This window comes from Python bivittatus, unplaced genomic scaffold (genome assembly GCF_059951505.1).
Source record: "Python bivittatus isolate LINGU-HERP-01145 unplaced genomic scaffold, Pbiv_v1 ctg000020_np1212, whole genome shotgun sequence".
NCBI lineage: Eukaryota > Metazoa > Chordata > Lepidosauria > Squamata > Pythonidae > Python > Python bivittatus.
The window spans coordinates 38863451-38879274 of NW_028277030.1; the positions used below are offsets into that span (position 1 = coordinate 38863451).

General features: G+C 38.0%; 1 protein-coding gene across 6 annotated transcripts in view; it reads left to right on the forward strand.

Annotated features, from left to right (window-relative positions):
- The window catches only part of PHF3 (PHD finger protein 3), a 59154-nt gene extending 50038 nt beyond the window's left edge, over positions 1-9116 (forward strand). For all 6 annotated transcript variants that reach the window (XM_007424021.4, XM_088137439.1, XM_025163980.2 and 3 more), the window contains 4 exons: positions 4108-4255; positions 4468-4557; positions 6271-6466; positions 6978-9116. In XM_007424021.4, the coding sequence (XP_007424083.2) occupies positions 4108-4255; positions 4468-4557; positions 6271-6466; positions 6978-9094 (2551 nt within the window). In that variant the 3' untranslated portion in view covers positions 9095-9116. The remainder of the gene's footprint in view (positions 1-4107; positions 4256-4467; positions 4558-6270; positions 6467-6977) is intronic.
- The last annotated feature ends 6708 nt before the right edge of the window (positions 9117-15824 follow it).

Consider the following 15824-nt stretch of genomic DNA (forward strand, 5'->3'; position numbering starts at 1 on the left):
TGACATAGGATTGAGACACTGTTGGTTGCTCTGATGAATGACCTTCTTTGGGACCAGGATGGGAGGAATGCACCTCTTCTGGTACTGTTGGACTTCTTGCATGGTATTTGCCTGTGAGGGTAAGAAGTTGGGGGCATATTTATCAGTAGCTCCTTTCTAAGGGAGGTGGTTGTTGGTGGCAGGAGAGGACAGTTTGCTGGACATTGCCTTATTTAAATGCTACAGGGTTAGATCCTCTTTTCTGCTGTTCTTTTAACATTAATGTGAAACCTCTGGGAGAGGTCATCTGCTGATTTAAGGGGAGGAATTATCAGTATGTTGATGATGATATACATTACCACCCCAGACCAGGCCAGAGATGCTGTGGAAGTTGGCTCAGTGTTTGGTGGTTATCAGGATTTGGGTGGAACAAAACAGATTGAAATTGAACCCTAGGAAGATAGAGTTGTTATCTGTCTAGCATAGTTCTCTACTAGCTTCTATTTTAACTATGGATGGGATGGCTGTCCCCCTGAGAAGCAGATATGCAACTAGGACATCCTCCTGGACACATTGCTACTGCTTGATGGGCATGTGGAGGTCATGGCCATGGGAGCTTTTGCTCAGCTTTGGCTGGTATGCCAGTTATTGCCCTCCCTGGAACAGGAGCCATTGGCTACAGTAACTCATTCTCTCATTACTATGCATCTAAACTTAGCTGTATATAATATTGTCTTTGAAAACAACTCAGAAATAAGAGTTGATGCAAAATGCATCAGTCTGTGTGTTGGAGGGTGAGAGCTGCCACAGGCACATAACATCTATGCTATGGGCCCTATATTGGCTTCAGGTAGATTCCTGGGTACAGGTGCTGGTTTTAACCTTTAAAGCCTTATATGGTTTGGCTCCCAGATAATATCAGGACCACCACTTCCAAATAGAAGTAACTCTTGATAGATTCATTTGGGAGCAGTTATTAGTACTCCCTTATTTTCAAGAAATAAGAGGAATAGGGGTCCAGAAGCAATGATTTTCAGTATGACCTATGCCATATATAATGGTCTCTCCTGGGGCTAGGTTGGCACCTACTGTAAATATTTTTCAAAAGCTGGTAAAGATGAAATTGTTCCAGAGAGCTTTTGGTGGATGGGAGGCTTGGCAAATTAGGTTACTATATTGTTTTATGCTAATTACTGTGTTCATTACATTTATTATTTATTACATTTATTACTTGTCATAAGAGCCAGTTTGGTATAGTGGTTAAGGCATCAGGCTAGAAACTGGGAGTGTTTTAGTCCCAGTTTAGGCAGAAAGCCAGTTGGGTGACCTTGGGCCAGTCACTGTCTCTCAGCCCTAGGAAGGAGGCAATGGCAAACCACTTCTGAAATCTTGCCAAGAAAACTGCCAGGACTTGTCCAGGTGGTCGCCGACAGTCAACACTGACTCAAAGGCACCAAATAATAATTATTACCTTTTATATTATTAACCACTTGGAGTCTATTATATTATTACAGCATTATACAAATTTGCTAAAAAAAAAATAATGTTTCCATCTGTCCAAAAGTGTTCTGTCATTGCTACCTTTGTCTCCCAGTTTTCTTCTACAATCCTGCTATACTTTTGAATTCTTGTTAAATAGCTGTGATATTCAGTGGAAATTTTCATATGTATGTTCTATTTTGCTCATGTTCATGGCTTTATAGAAACCACAAAAAAGGAAGATAAGTTTGTTGTTCAGTCGTTAAGTCGTGACCCCATGAACCATATCGCACCAGGCCTTCCTGTCCTTCACTGCCTCCCTGAATTTGCTCAGTTTCATGCTCAATGCTTTAGTGATGCTATCTAACCATCTCATCCTCTGCCGTCCCCTTCTCCTTTTGCCTTCAATCTTTCCCAGCATCAGGGTCTTTTCCAAAGAGTCCTCTCTTCGCATTAGGTGACCAAAGTATCTGAGCTTGAGCTTCATTATCAATCCTTCTAGTGAGCAGTCAGGGTTGATTTCCTTTAAGATTGACTGGTTTGACCTCCTAGCACTCCAGGGGACTCTTAAGAGTCTCCTCTAACACCATAGTTCAAAGGCATCAATTCTTCGGCGCTCAGCTTTCTTTATGATCCAGCTCTCACAGCCATACATTATTACTGGAAAAACCATTGCTTTGATTATGTGGATCTTTGTCGGCAAGGTGATGTCTCTGCTTTTTAATATGCTGTCTAGGTTTGCCATAGCTTTCCTCCCAAGGAGCGAGCTTCTTTTAATTTCATGGCTGTAGTCTCCGTCTGCAGTGATCTTGGAGTCCAAATAAATGAAGTCTGTTACTGCTTCCATTTCTACTCCTTCTATTTGCCAGGAATTAATGGGTCCAGATGCCATGATCTTAGTTTTTTAATGTTGAGTTTCAAGCCAGCTTTCGCACTCTCCTCTTTCACCCTCATCAAGAGGCTCTTTAGTTCTTCTTCACTTTCTGCCATTAGGGAGGTATCATCTGCATATCTGAGGTTGTTGATGTTTCTCCCTGCAATCTTAATTCCAGCTTGTGATTCTTCCAGCCTGGCATTTCTCATGATGTACTCTGCATATAAGTTAAATAAGCAGGGTGACAGTATACAGCCTTGTCGTATTCCTTTCCCTATTTTGAAGCAATCGGTTGTTCCATGACCAGTTCTAACTGTTGCTTCTTGGCCCGCATACAGATTTCTCAGGAGACAGGTAAGGTGGTCTGGTACCCCCATCTCCTTAAGAATTTGCCACAGTTTCTTGTGATCCACACAATCAAAGGCTTTTGCATAGTCAAGGAAGCAGAAGTAGATGTTTTTCTGGAACTCTCGTGCTTTCTCCATGATCCAGCGAATGTTGGCAATTTGATCTCTAGTTCCTCTGCCTCTTCGAAACCCAGCTTGTACATCCGGTAGTTCTCGGTTCACATACTGCTGAAGCCTAGCTTGTAGGATTTTGAGCATAACCTTGCTAGCATGTGAAATGAGCGCAATTGTGCAATAGTTTCAGCATTCTTTGGCATTGCCTTTCTTTGGAATTGGAACATAAACTGACCTTTTCCAATCCCGTGGCCACTGTTGCGTTTTCCAAACTTGCTGGCATATTGAGTGCAGCACTTTAACAGGATAATCTTTTAGTATTTTAAATAACTCAGCTGGAATACTGTCATCTCCACTAGCTTTGTTGTTAGTAATGCTTTCTAAGGCCTGGTTGACTTCGCTCTCTAGGATGTCCAGCTCAAGGTCAGTGATCACATCAGGGATATTAAGGGACATTAAGCTCTTTCTTGTATAGTTCTTCTGTGTACTCTTGCCACCTCTTCTTAATCTCTTCTGCTTCTGTTAGGTCCCTACCTTTTTTATCCTTTATCATGCCCATCTTTGCACTAAAAGGTAAGTTTGCCATCATGTAATTGTGAATTCTGCCTGCTTCTGATTAAAGTTAGCCACCTGTTAATATCTCCCACCAGAAATGTATGCCTCTCTATTGGCATAAGTTAACTTTCTGGAAGTGGGGACATGGAGCTGCGAAGAATTAAATAGGGACAGCTGAGGGCAAATGGGGGAGGAGAACTGTTGGTTAGAGAAGGGGCTGCTTCTTAAATATCTTGTAATTGTATAATAAAGCTTTTTTTTTTTTGTAGTAAAAGCCTGGTTCCCCTAATCCCATATAAAACAGGTAGCCTTCTGCTGCACAGGTAGCCTTCTGCAATTGTTTCTACTTTACTTCTGTTACAACTGCTGTGTTAATTAGAAGTTTGAACTGAATGGTAAAACATAGTATGGCTGCTACCTGCGAAAGCTCTTCTCTGGTTTTAGAAATTAATCTGTACAGGAACAGAAACTACAGGTTGACTGTGCAATGACTGCTGGAAGAAGTACAAATAAGCAATCTGCCTTAGACTTTTTTTTTAAAGTATTCTAGTTCTTGGTTATTCTTTCAGCCAAATGCTGCCTGCATTTATAGCAAACACTGCCAACATTTATTAAGTTTGCCACTCACATATATTTGTTTTAATACTGATATCCCCAAAAGTGTCTTGTTTCTGATGTTCCTCCTCACCCACCCATATTTAATGAAGTAAGTTGCTTACCACATTAAGTTACTTTTTTTTTCTTCATCATATGTTTCAGATCAGAAACACCAGGCACTGTTGAAAGTGAAACGTTATTTCTAGCTCGTCTGAATTTCATTTGGAAAGGCTTTATCAACATGCCATCTGTTGCAAAATTTGTTATCAAGGCTTATCCAATCTCTGGCTCTTTTGAAAGTTTAACGGAGGTAACGTATGGATATACTGAACTGTTCTATCATTTTCTTGGAGACTTTCTGAATTTTCTTTTACTTTGGAAAATGAAATGGTGCAGTGTAAAATCACCAAGGAGCCATTAGAGTAATGTACTTTTGCTTATAAATGATGAAAGTTACATTTTTTTTATTGAGGAACAATAATAGTTTTGTCATAAAGATATACCTCTTCTTCTCTTCCATAGGATTTGCCAGATAGCATCCAAGTAGGTGGCAGGATATCACCTCAGACTGTTTGGGAATATGTTGACAAAATAAAAGCTTCAGGTACAAAGGTAAAAATGTATTCTTGCATTATAATGTGGCATTACAGGCTTAATGTTCTTTGGTTTTTAAAAAGAATAGGATTTCATGCTAGTGTTGTTATTTGAAATAAATTCATCAATACTGTTTGTATGAAATCCCATGTAGAAAACAAATAAACTAGACTGTTCCTTGTTCAGTAATAAATTCAGTAAATAAATAATATATTAATTTTCAGTATATGGGAAGCCTAGGTAAATTAAGGTACAGAAAGACCCAAATATATATAATTTGTGTTTTGAGGGAAAGAAGAGTAGTATAAATGAAGAAAAGAATATGACTTGCAACTTTGAAACATGGACAGATTCCCATTTCAGAAATACTATTAAGTACAGTGGTACCTCGAGTTACGAATGCCCCTCCTTACGAATTTTTCGAGATACGACCAGCTCCGGCCCCAAAAATTTACCTTGACTTGCGAACTCCGCCTCGAGTTACGAACCGGATCCATTTACGAACCGGCCATTTTCCCTGCTGCCACGTGGTCGCGGCTTCCTGTGGGCGAGATCGCGATAGCAAGGAGACGTTCAGTGAGGCTTGTGGTGTGTTTTGTGGCGTTTGGAAGGTGTTTGGTGTGCTTGTCAGCATGGCTCCAAAGAAAATGCAGAGCAGGCTTGGGAAGAATAAGGCTTTGAAAAAAAAAGTGACGATCGAACTTAAGAAGGACATTATAGAAAAGCACGATCGTGGTATTCATGTGACTGATCTGGCCTTGGAGTACAAGATGGCGAAGTCGACCATCTCGACTATTTTCATGTTTTTGTGGTTTAAAAATAAAATGCATATGTTTCAGAACTGTTTAACCGTATGTATTTACATTGAACCTTATGGGGAAATTTGCCTCGTGGTGCGACCAAATTCGGAGGGCGGAACGGATTAACCGTATTTACATTGAACCTTATGGGAAAATTTACCTCGAGTTGCGACCGACTTGAGTTGCAACCAGAGTCATGGAACAGATTAAGTTCGTAACTAGAGGTACCACTGTACTAGAATTATTTTGTGTGTGTGTCATTTGCCTATACACTCATACTTCTGGCATCTAAGACCTTCTTTAATTTATGAAAAACTTTTTAAATTTTTTTTTTTAATGTTTCGTATGTTCAAAATACATAATATGGTTCAGTCCACAATTTTGTTTCAGTATAAGTTTCTTGAAAGAATCATTCACTATCCAGTGTGTATATTTTAAGTTTGCCTTCTTCAATAGTAAAGCAACAGGCTTATAAATTAGATCTGGGTAATTGGGTTAAATATTTCAGCATTTAATTACCATTGTTTTGAGATAGCTTCAAACTGTAAGTGTCTCGCTGGCCTTCAGTAGCAATATGAGAAGCTGTAGAGTGCTCTCTTGTACTTGTTTGCTATTGGGGATAATCATGACCAAACTTCCCAGCATCTAAAATCAACGTAGTACAAACTTTTGGACACCCCGGGGACTGAAAACATACACATATGTGTATGTGTGTGTCTGTGTATACACACACCCACACACACACAAAGATTATTTCTCAGAAATTTAGGGGCTTGGGAAAGAATCTCTACTAAATGTTTCAAAAATTAAAAATGACAATTGCTAGCAGTTCTTTTCTGCTCCCTATCTCTTCCCCAAGTACAGAATTCTCATTTTAAGAACAGGGTGGCAATTTATAAATATAGTAAATGGTTGACTTTTTTCATAATAGGAAATCTGTGTGGTTCGTTTTACTCCTGTTACAGAAGAGGATCAGATTTCATACACGTTGCTTTTTGCATACTTCAGCAGCAGAAAGCGTTATGGTGTAGCAGCTAATAATATGAAGCAAATCAAGGATTTATATATTATCCCTTTAGGTGCTTCCGATAAAATTCCACATCAATTGGTACCTTTTGATGGTCCTGGTAAGTAACAGAAATAGGCTGAAATGTCTTTTGGATTAAAGTATGGTTTATAAAAAACAGCAACAAAACATTTTATTTATTGAGATGCAATTTTAACTAAACCAAAAGTCAAATAGCTTGAAGATTTATTATGGAACATTCATGAATATGGGAAATGAAGCTTGATATGAAGCTTTGCATGGAGATTTTTTTTTCCAAAGAGCAGACATGCATTTCTTTTTTCTGTTTAGCTCATGAATCGAATTAGTATTCTTGATTTAACAAATAATTATTTTACAGTATAAAAAGTACTTCTAAATAGCAATATTTGGGAGAGTGAAATTTTATCAGTAGTTCTTATAGTACATTTTGTAACATCAGCAAACCATTTAAGCTGTTTGACGTTGTAGAGACACAGGGTGCTTGTTTTAATTGAAAAAATATACTGAGATACATGTCTCCCATAATTATATTGTTTGTTCTTTTTTTAATATATATATACGTGTGTGTGTTTGTGTGTGTGTGTGTGTAGGAATTGAAGTCCATCGACCCAACTTGCTGCTGGGATTGATAATTCGCCAGAAGCTAAAAAGACAGATCAGTGCTGTGGCTAATTCAACCATGACGCATGCTGAAGAAGGTCCTGAAAATTTGCAACCAGAAAAAAAAAGTAAACTGAACAAATTGGAAGTCCTTCATTCTGAGTTAGTTGAAAGAGAAGAAGAAAATGATTTCTTTAATTCATTCACAGCAGTATTGCACAAACAAAGGATAAAATCACAACAATGTAATACAGAAGAAGTAACAGTGAGTGAACCTGCTGTGGAGAGCATCAAACTTGAACCACCCAAGCCTCTGCGGTTCCTTCCTGGGGTTTTGGTTGGATGGGAAAATCAGTCATCTGCTCTTGAGCTAGCAAGTAAGCCACTGCCAGTAGATGACATTCTTCAGAGCCTTTTGGATACCACAGGGCAGATGCCTGAACACATCCAACCAGCAGTTGATCAGCTGGTTAGTGAAGATCTGCCTTTATTAGAGAAACAGACAAATATAAAAGAAGAAAAAATGGAGATTCCAGTGGGTGTTGAAGATACGAAGCATAAAAAGGACAATGGAAAAGAATCCATCAACAATATCTTAGCGGATATACCAGTAGCAGATTTCTCCTGTTCTTCAGGAACTCTTACAAGCCTAAGTCTTAAGGAGAAACCACCAGATGTTTCTACTGAAGTATTTTTAGCAAACTTAACTATTCTGTCACAGAGTAAGGAAACCCAAGAGACTCCAGAAAACAGTTTAAAGTTGGGTGATACAGATAATGTTCCTCAGGAAAATAAAAGGATCATAGATTTTCCTGTCCCTTCAAGCACTGGAAAAGGAGTTGGGAGCAATAATGTTGGAACAGCCTCTGTTGATACTATGACCATTCATAGTTCAAAATCTCCACAGTTCATTAATCTTAAGAGAGATCCAAGGCAAGCAGCTGGACGAGGCCAACAGAACAATAGTTCAGAAAGTGAAGGCGATAGTATTAGAAGTGAAGATATGCAACAACTTGATACTTTAGAATCTGAATGGTCAAAAGTCGATAACAAGCAGACTTCAGGAAATGAATTAGCCTCAGATCAGAGTGATAGTCAAGTATGCAAGACGACATTGGTTTCAAATGTACCTAAAGGAGATAGCGCATGTACCTCACAGCTTGATGAAGCTCTGATGCAAAACATTGAGACAGTACACTCGGTGAGAGGATTATTGCCGCCGCCGCCACCACCACCACCACCCTCTTCATCATCATCATCTCAGTTTGAAACGGAAAATACATGTCATCAATCTGACTTCAGTACCAAATTACCCATTGCAAGTGGAAATTTCTCACCAATTAGGACTCCTCAACCCAATTTCCCCCCCACAAAAACAACCCCACCTGGTTTTCAGTTTCAAGGGGCTATTGCCCCTAATTTTCCCCCACAAAACAATCCTGTATTTGGGTTTCCCCATCATCTGCCCCCTCCACTCCTTCCACCTCCCGGCTTTGGCTTTGGTCAAAATCCTCTCATGCCTTGGCCCCCTGTGCTTCACCTGTCAGGTCAGCTACCCCACTTTGTTGGGCCAGTTACACCAGCCCCAGCCCTAGCTCAGAAACAGTCAAGATTCTCAGGGCCTGAACACTTTTATCAGAATAGAAACACTAGGAGACCAGAAAGGCGTCACAGTGACCCTTGGGGCCGGCAGGGTCCTCATGTGGAGAGGGCCTTTAGTAGGAGGAAAAACGATCAACACAGGCAAAGGTTTTATAGTGAATCTCACCACCCCAAAAAGGGCAGGCATGACTGGGAGTCAGATTCTGAAAGAAGTAGGCATAGAGATAGAAATCCAGAGAAAGAGAGAGAGAAAAAAACCCGGGAGGAAGGGCATCGGGACAAAGAGAGGTTGCGGCTATCACATAGTGATAAGGACTCTGAAAGCAAATCCTCAAGAGAAAGTAGAAATCCTGAGAAGAAAGATGTTCCTAAAAGTGAAGAGCGCCTTCATGAGAAAGAAAAAGAAAAAAGTAGGGAACGACCAAGGGAGCGAGACAATGAAAAGAGCCGAGAAAGACATCACAAAGACAGGGACCAGAGTGATCGGGGGAAAAGCAAAAGGTGAAAGCAAAAAAAGAGAGAAAGAAGGCACAGTCCGTCTTCTAGGTCTAAATGAATAGAACATAATCTGTTTTAAATATGTCCTAAAGCTGTCTGTATAATATATGCTTGGGTATAATTGTGCCATCAATACTTTCTTTTTATATTCAGTGTTTAGTGTTTTGTAGGACTAAGTCTGTTTTGGTACCAGTCTGTGTACCACACATTCATTTTCTTTTACAATCTCTTGACTTAGGAGTAGAGTTGAATAGTTGAACATTTTACACTGCTTGTATAGAAAAATGACTGAAGGGGTTTCTTTTAATATGCAATAAAAGACACATACAGATTCTTTGTCAAACTGGGCTTCAGTTGAGCTATTTGTAGCCTTTGGTGATTTGTACTTTGTGTTTGGAGATGCTCCAGTAAACATGAAGATGGATTTGTACTGTTAACTATTCCAACACAGCACTGGCTTTGAAAACAAAAGAGATTGTAATGCAGCCCCACTCAAATGCAACGTTCAGCTTGAGCTGGATTGTGTTGATGACCTCCAAAAGAATAGCAAAATGAGTGGGTGGCTGGGTGGGTGGGGGAATTCTACCTGTATTAATTATCGAGCATTTCTGATATAATGGAGTGGTCTGTGAGCACAAACAGTCCAGGTTTTACTGTTTCAGGGCACACATTTTAGTGACGTATTTACAGCTTTAGCCTTTCAGTCAGTGATGGGCAACCCCCTGAAATGAATAAAACTAATAATATCATTGGTATTAGGATTGGACATAAAATAAATACATTTTCCACTTTTAATTATTAAAATGTCATCTAGGAGAATTCACAGGAGTTCTCAAGCTTTGCAGTACAGCAGCTGCCCACTGTGGGCTTACATAGGCAGAATGAACAGCAAAGCCTAGAACGAGTTTGACAGTGCTCCCACTTCACCTGCACAAAGTTTTGTTTTGTTTTTTAAATGTGATCCCCCCCCCATCTCAGTTTGAGAACCCTTGCTTTAAACTAAAATTAATATTGATTTTAGCCATTTCTCATGCTTTGAAAACTTGAATACCTAAGCTTGTACATGACACTTGTGTTTTCCTATTCTTTATATTATAAAATGTAAATATTTTAAGGGGTATTTTGATTCTACAAATGATAAAACCTCACAGTTGTTGTTTGTTTGATTTTAATAGATGTGAAGCAATAGGCTAAACCAGTATAACAGAAAGATGTATAAATATGGCTTGCCTTTACAATTCATGACTGGTAATTTTTAATAACCCTAGGGTTTTTAATAAATAGATCAGTAAAAATGTGATTTTTCTGTGGAAGATTATAGTATATTGGTTTTTCTGTTAGATATCATTGCACTATTCTGTTCAACATCCTATTCTGAAGTACTTAGTAAAATTAAGAGCATTGTGCATAAAAAAAGAAACCCTTAATTAAATCGCCTTACCTATGAACATAGATTTTGCACTTTGGTATCAGAAGAAACTTTCTCTCAATAATATGTGATTAAAATAAATTGTTAGGCTATTTTAAAATCCTATTTAAATATAATAGCCAGTTTGCAAACCTTGCACATGGCTTTATTTAGTCAAATTAAAAATGCTATATCATACATTGCTTGATGATACCTTTTTTTTTTAAAAAAAAGTGACGACTATCCAAATCGTTGACTCATTCATACATATAATGAATGTGTATGTTTTAAATAGAAGTGCAATAGAATATGCTAGGTTTAGGGTAAATTCTTGTGTGTGCAGGGGGGCACCTGGGGACATTACCTAGGCTTTTTCTGTGAGAGTGAGTAGAATAACATCTTCTGGCACAAGGCAGCATTCCCAGCCCATAATTAGCTTCAATCTTTCTCCAGCACTTGTGAAACCCTTTAATTAGTGATCATTTTCAGCTATATAACTCTCTCAAGGCCTCTTACTATTTGTCTGTAATGGAAAGTAGGTAACAACCTTAATATTCAAAATAATAATAATAATAAAATGATGGTTGCCTGAAAGGAGATGGGGGTCACTTTGATGTTACTGATAATGAAATTGGATGTTCTTGTGTTTGTGTAAGGCAGTCATCTGACTTAAAGTAAAATGAAAAAGGGAGTTAAATCTGCTTAATTTATAGACCTAAATCAAGTTAGTCACACCTCAAGTCCCAGAGCTTGTCTCACTTGTATTAGCACTAATAGAAAATCAGCTGAAGGATAAGAAGTTTGACTTCCTTTTCTTTCTTTTTGTTTCCTTGGCTTGTAGCAGAACAGCAATCTGTTCAAGCTTTTTTCCTGCCTTTTTTTTTTTTTGGCATACTTATGTAAAATTAGCACTATATTATATCACTGTTGTCTGTTTGGCATGTCTGTGTGTGTGCTTAGGAGGGGCACTTTACACTGGCCTGCCTTTCCTTTGAAAATATGTACACTAACAGTGACAAAAATGTTTAGAAGTAGTACTTCGTTCAGAAGTGTCCGTGTTTTCTCATCACTCTGGCTATTTGGCTAATATGTACATTTGTGTGTCAAAGGGCAAATTGAATACCTTACTTCCAGCAGCTGGAAGCATTTTGCCTTGAAGTGTTTTTAATTCAAGGTTCCCCCCCCCCCCAAAAGGCATCTGCAATGCCTTGGAAAGGTTATGACTTGGACTGAAGCCTCTCTTTGAGTGTCTTCCCATGAAGTGGATATGTGATAACTGAGCTTGAAATGATTGAACTTGGCAAAGTATTTTTCCTGCCCCTGAAGGTCTTCTGTTCATGCATGTTCAGAAAACATTTCCACCAGTACTTCTGAAGAAAACAAGTGGCTGGCAGAAGCAAAGGGGCCCCCATCAACTGAAAGCAGCAAAGCAGAACACCTTACCTTTCCAGTTCAAGGCACTGCCTTGAAACTGATCACTTAAATAAGTGAACCTGAGCCAGCCCCATGAAGCAACACTGATTTGCACAGGTTTAGTAAATATTCCTTCCTCTTACCATCTGCATTCCTTAGTTGAACTGCTTCCTATGATGTGTGTTTAATAATCTCAGTCTCTAAATAGGAAATGTTGTGGAGGGAAAGAATGATCTCCTATAGATGGAAATAAGGATCAGCCTCTGGAACTCTATCCACTGGAGGTAGTATGGACAAACTTGGGCATGACAATTTCAGGTTGCTATGTTGGTTCCCTAGATACATGCACATATCTCTTTACACACACTATACACTTATTAATAGACATGCCCACAAAACTTTACTCCTTCCCAAATAGCTTTAGCAGCAGCAGGAGGATAAAGGGTGAAGTGGTATTCATTATTGGCTTTAAAAAAAAATGATTTGTTTCCTTCATGTGAATTGATGAGTTGATCAGTGGAAAAAAGTAGCTTTCATAGCTCTATATCAGGCTATATTTTTTGTAACGAGTGCCATCCGGCTGCAAAGGAAGATTTGTACCATAAACTGTAATTTATGGAATCACTAACTGACTCTGGTTGTTGGATGTATGAATTGTAGTTTAAGGTTGGGTATCAACTTTTTCCTGTACTCCTGATCTTCTGGATAATTATTGAGACTTCCTGAGCAGACACTAATAATGATTTTGGGGAGACTCTGAAGGGAACTAGAATACAAGCAGTCCTCGCTTAACAACCATTCATTTAGTGACCATTGGAAGTTACAATGGTGGTAAAAAAGTGATGATCGGTGCCTGAAGTTATGACTATCACAGCGCCCCCACGGTCATGTGATCACAATCCAGGCACTTGGCAACCAGCTCACACTTATGACAGTTGCAGCGTCCTGGGGTCATGTGATCCCCATTTGTGACCTTCCCAGCCTGTTTCCAGCAAGCAAAATCAATGAAAAACCACATGATTCTCTTAACAATCGCTGCAAAAAAGGTCATAAAATCAGGTCTGGTCACATGATTCACTTAATGACCACATCACTTAGTGACCTAAATTCTGATTCCAATTGTGGTTGTTAAGTGAGGACTTCCTGTAATGCGAAGGTCTTGAATTTCCTCAGCAAATGTCTTAATAGAGCAAGGGTCATGGACTATTTGGAATTAGTATGATGACCATGGCAATATACTACATCTGGATTATATTACCATTTTACAGTAGGAAAGCTGGCAATAATCAAAAACTTCATTTAGCAGAGAGGTTGTCTTTGGAATAAAAGAAATGGAAGTTTTGCAGAAATGACATAGACCAAGTGGAAAACTCTCCTTTGATTTCTTCATATGGGAGACAATAATTTGGAAAAGCATCATCCATTCTGATATCCAGAAGTGGTTCATTACCTGTTCTGCAAGATCCTCTAATCTGAAGCAAATGTAAACAGCACATGGGAGAAAATTGCAAGAGAAAGAAGTAATTTTCCTTCAGTTGATAGAATTGGATGCAATTAATTTTTCACCTGTAAGCAACTTTTTTTTTAATTTAGTAAAAATATTGAAATGAAAACCTTCCCAAATGATTTAAATATTTTATTAGATTAAAAAGGAAAAAGCAAGGATAGAATTTAACTTTTTAATGATCAAATTTTATATAGAACAAATGCTATTTTTATTTGTGTTTATTTGAATGTTTGCATAGAAGTGTAAAATGTTTCAGAACAGAGACTCATCAGAGCCTGCAGGTAAGCTTGTGAACAGACTGTTTAGAAGATCAGTGCTTCAAAGACTGAAATCTTAAGTGTACTTTGACACTTCCGCATAAATATGACCGTGAGTAGGGGGTTAATGTCAGTGTGAAAAAGAAAAGTTTAAAAATAAGAAAAATTTGCTATGTATGCCCGCCTCCCTCCAAAATACTTCGTCTGTAGATACGAATCAGAAATCTGGCATTGGGTACTGTAAAAATCTATTACGATTTTCTTTAATACTTTGGCTGTCCTGAGATGCTATTTCACATTACCATGATGATGGATTGTTTGGTAATCACTTTGGAAGAATTTTGCTCTTTAGAGTAGGGTATGGGCACAATAAATTAATACAAAATTAGTTTAATTAATTGCAGAATGAACAAAGGTGTGTGCAGATTAAGAATCGTATTTCTCATTGGTTCAACATTTTCCATGCCTCAAAGTCCTTACAAATAGAAATCTAGCATAACACAATTCATTTGATTAGGAACTTTCTCCTCTTTTGTTACTAGAGATTTCAAATAAGAGATGACCTTACCCTAAAATAGAGAAGAACATAGGAAGAAATAGTTACTAAAAATGTAGGGATTAAAAGAATGATCAAAGGCTTTCCAAAACACTTCAACAACATAAAGTGAAGAGATGACATAGTTGTGTTCTGAGATGTAATTTAAGTCATAAGGAACAGCAACAAAAAAGGGGCAGGGGTGATCCAGGGAATTTCAGTACATGTGGGAGGAAAGAAGCATTAAAATATGGATCCTTTATGTGTAACCTAAACTATAGGCAATGTTATAGTTCATTCTACCAACCAGAATTTTTTGAGTGGGTGGCCATAATCTAACAAATTAATAACAGCAACAACTTGGGGAAACTAAGAGGTGGTTTTGGAGAAATGTACCTTATCAGATGTAAGACATGTTATTTAGAGATTAAAATGAGTATTTTCTAACAAAATGCTCCTATAATTTGTACATCAGTCTTCTAGGTTTCCATAGCTTCTTTGTTTGATGCTTGTATTCTTGCATTTTAGCAAGAATATTCCTGTTTCCAAGGATTTAATTGCTCTCAGTGATAATGGAGTTCCCCAAGTACTATATACTGTATTGTTTCTCTCCCTGAAAAAGGTGGCTTTTGTAAGAGAATTGTGAGCATGTTTTATTTCCATTGCACTTGGCATTTAATTTTGGAATACGTTCTAAAACTAAAGAAAGATCTATCTGAAATTTATTAACCATTTTAAAATTTTGATCTGATTTAATTGCTCACTAAGTAGAAAGCTACTGATCACAGATCACAAAAATAAACATAGAAAAAGCTTTGCTACTTTCAAAATAATATTTAATATTGCTTGCATTAAACTTAAATAATATGACCCATTCTCAACTATTAGCTGGTATATTTTAATGATAATTATGTAATATGGTAAGTATAATAAAAATGCAATAGGTATAAGCAAAATTGACTTCATTTCTGAACAGCCACCTCCATCTTGTGTGTTTGTGACAGTAAACCCTGGTTGACTTGAACCTCTATAAATCTGAATATTTAGTTTCTTGGAAATTAAAAGTTCTGTAGTTCAGAGTCCCAGAGGGAGAGAGATGTTAGTTTATCTCAGATTAAAATCATACATAGATAGCTGAGGATAGGAAAGAAGAGAAGAGAAGGAAGTGCAGATGAAACTTTAGGAAAGAGGCAAAAATATATACATTTGAGAGGTTTCTTTCACAATTAAAATGCAAGGAGGTATTCTGGTGATGGTGGTGGGGAATATTAGGAAAGAATCAAGAGAAAGGTAGCTAAAAATGGGATAAAGCAATGGTCTGAAAAGCATAAACGTGAAGGAAAAATCAAAGTGAAACCAGGATTTAGGTAAATGAATGACCTATAAGTCAAACTGCATTATTGGAAGAATTATGTGGGCAATTAAGGAGCATAGAAACAGCCCATGAAAGAAATAGTGTTTAGTGTTTTTAAAAAATCAAGCAGTCGAGCGATAGGCTGCAGAGTTATGCCTGCCCCGAGTTATATACGGTTATGCCTGCCCCGAGTCTACCAGAGTGAACTGCTATAACAAATTTAAATAAATAATACAGCCTTGCCTCTGGCATCTATTACTTAG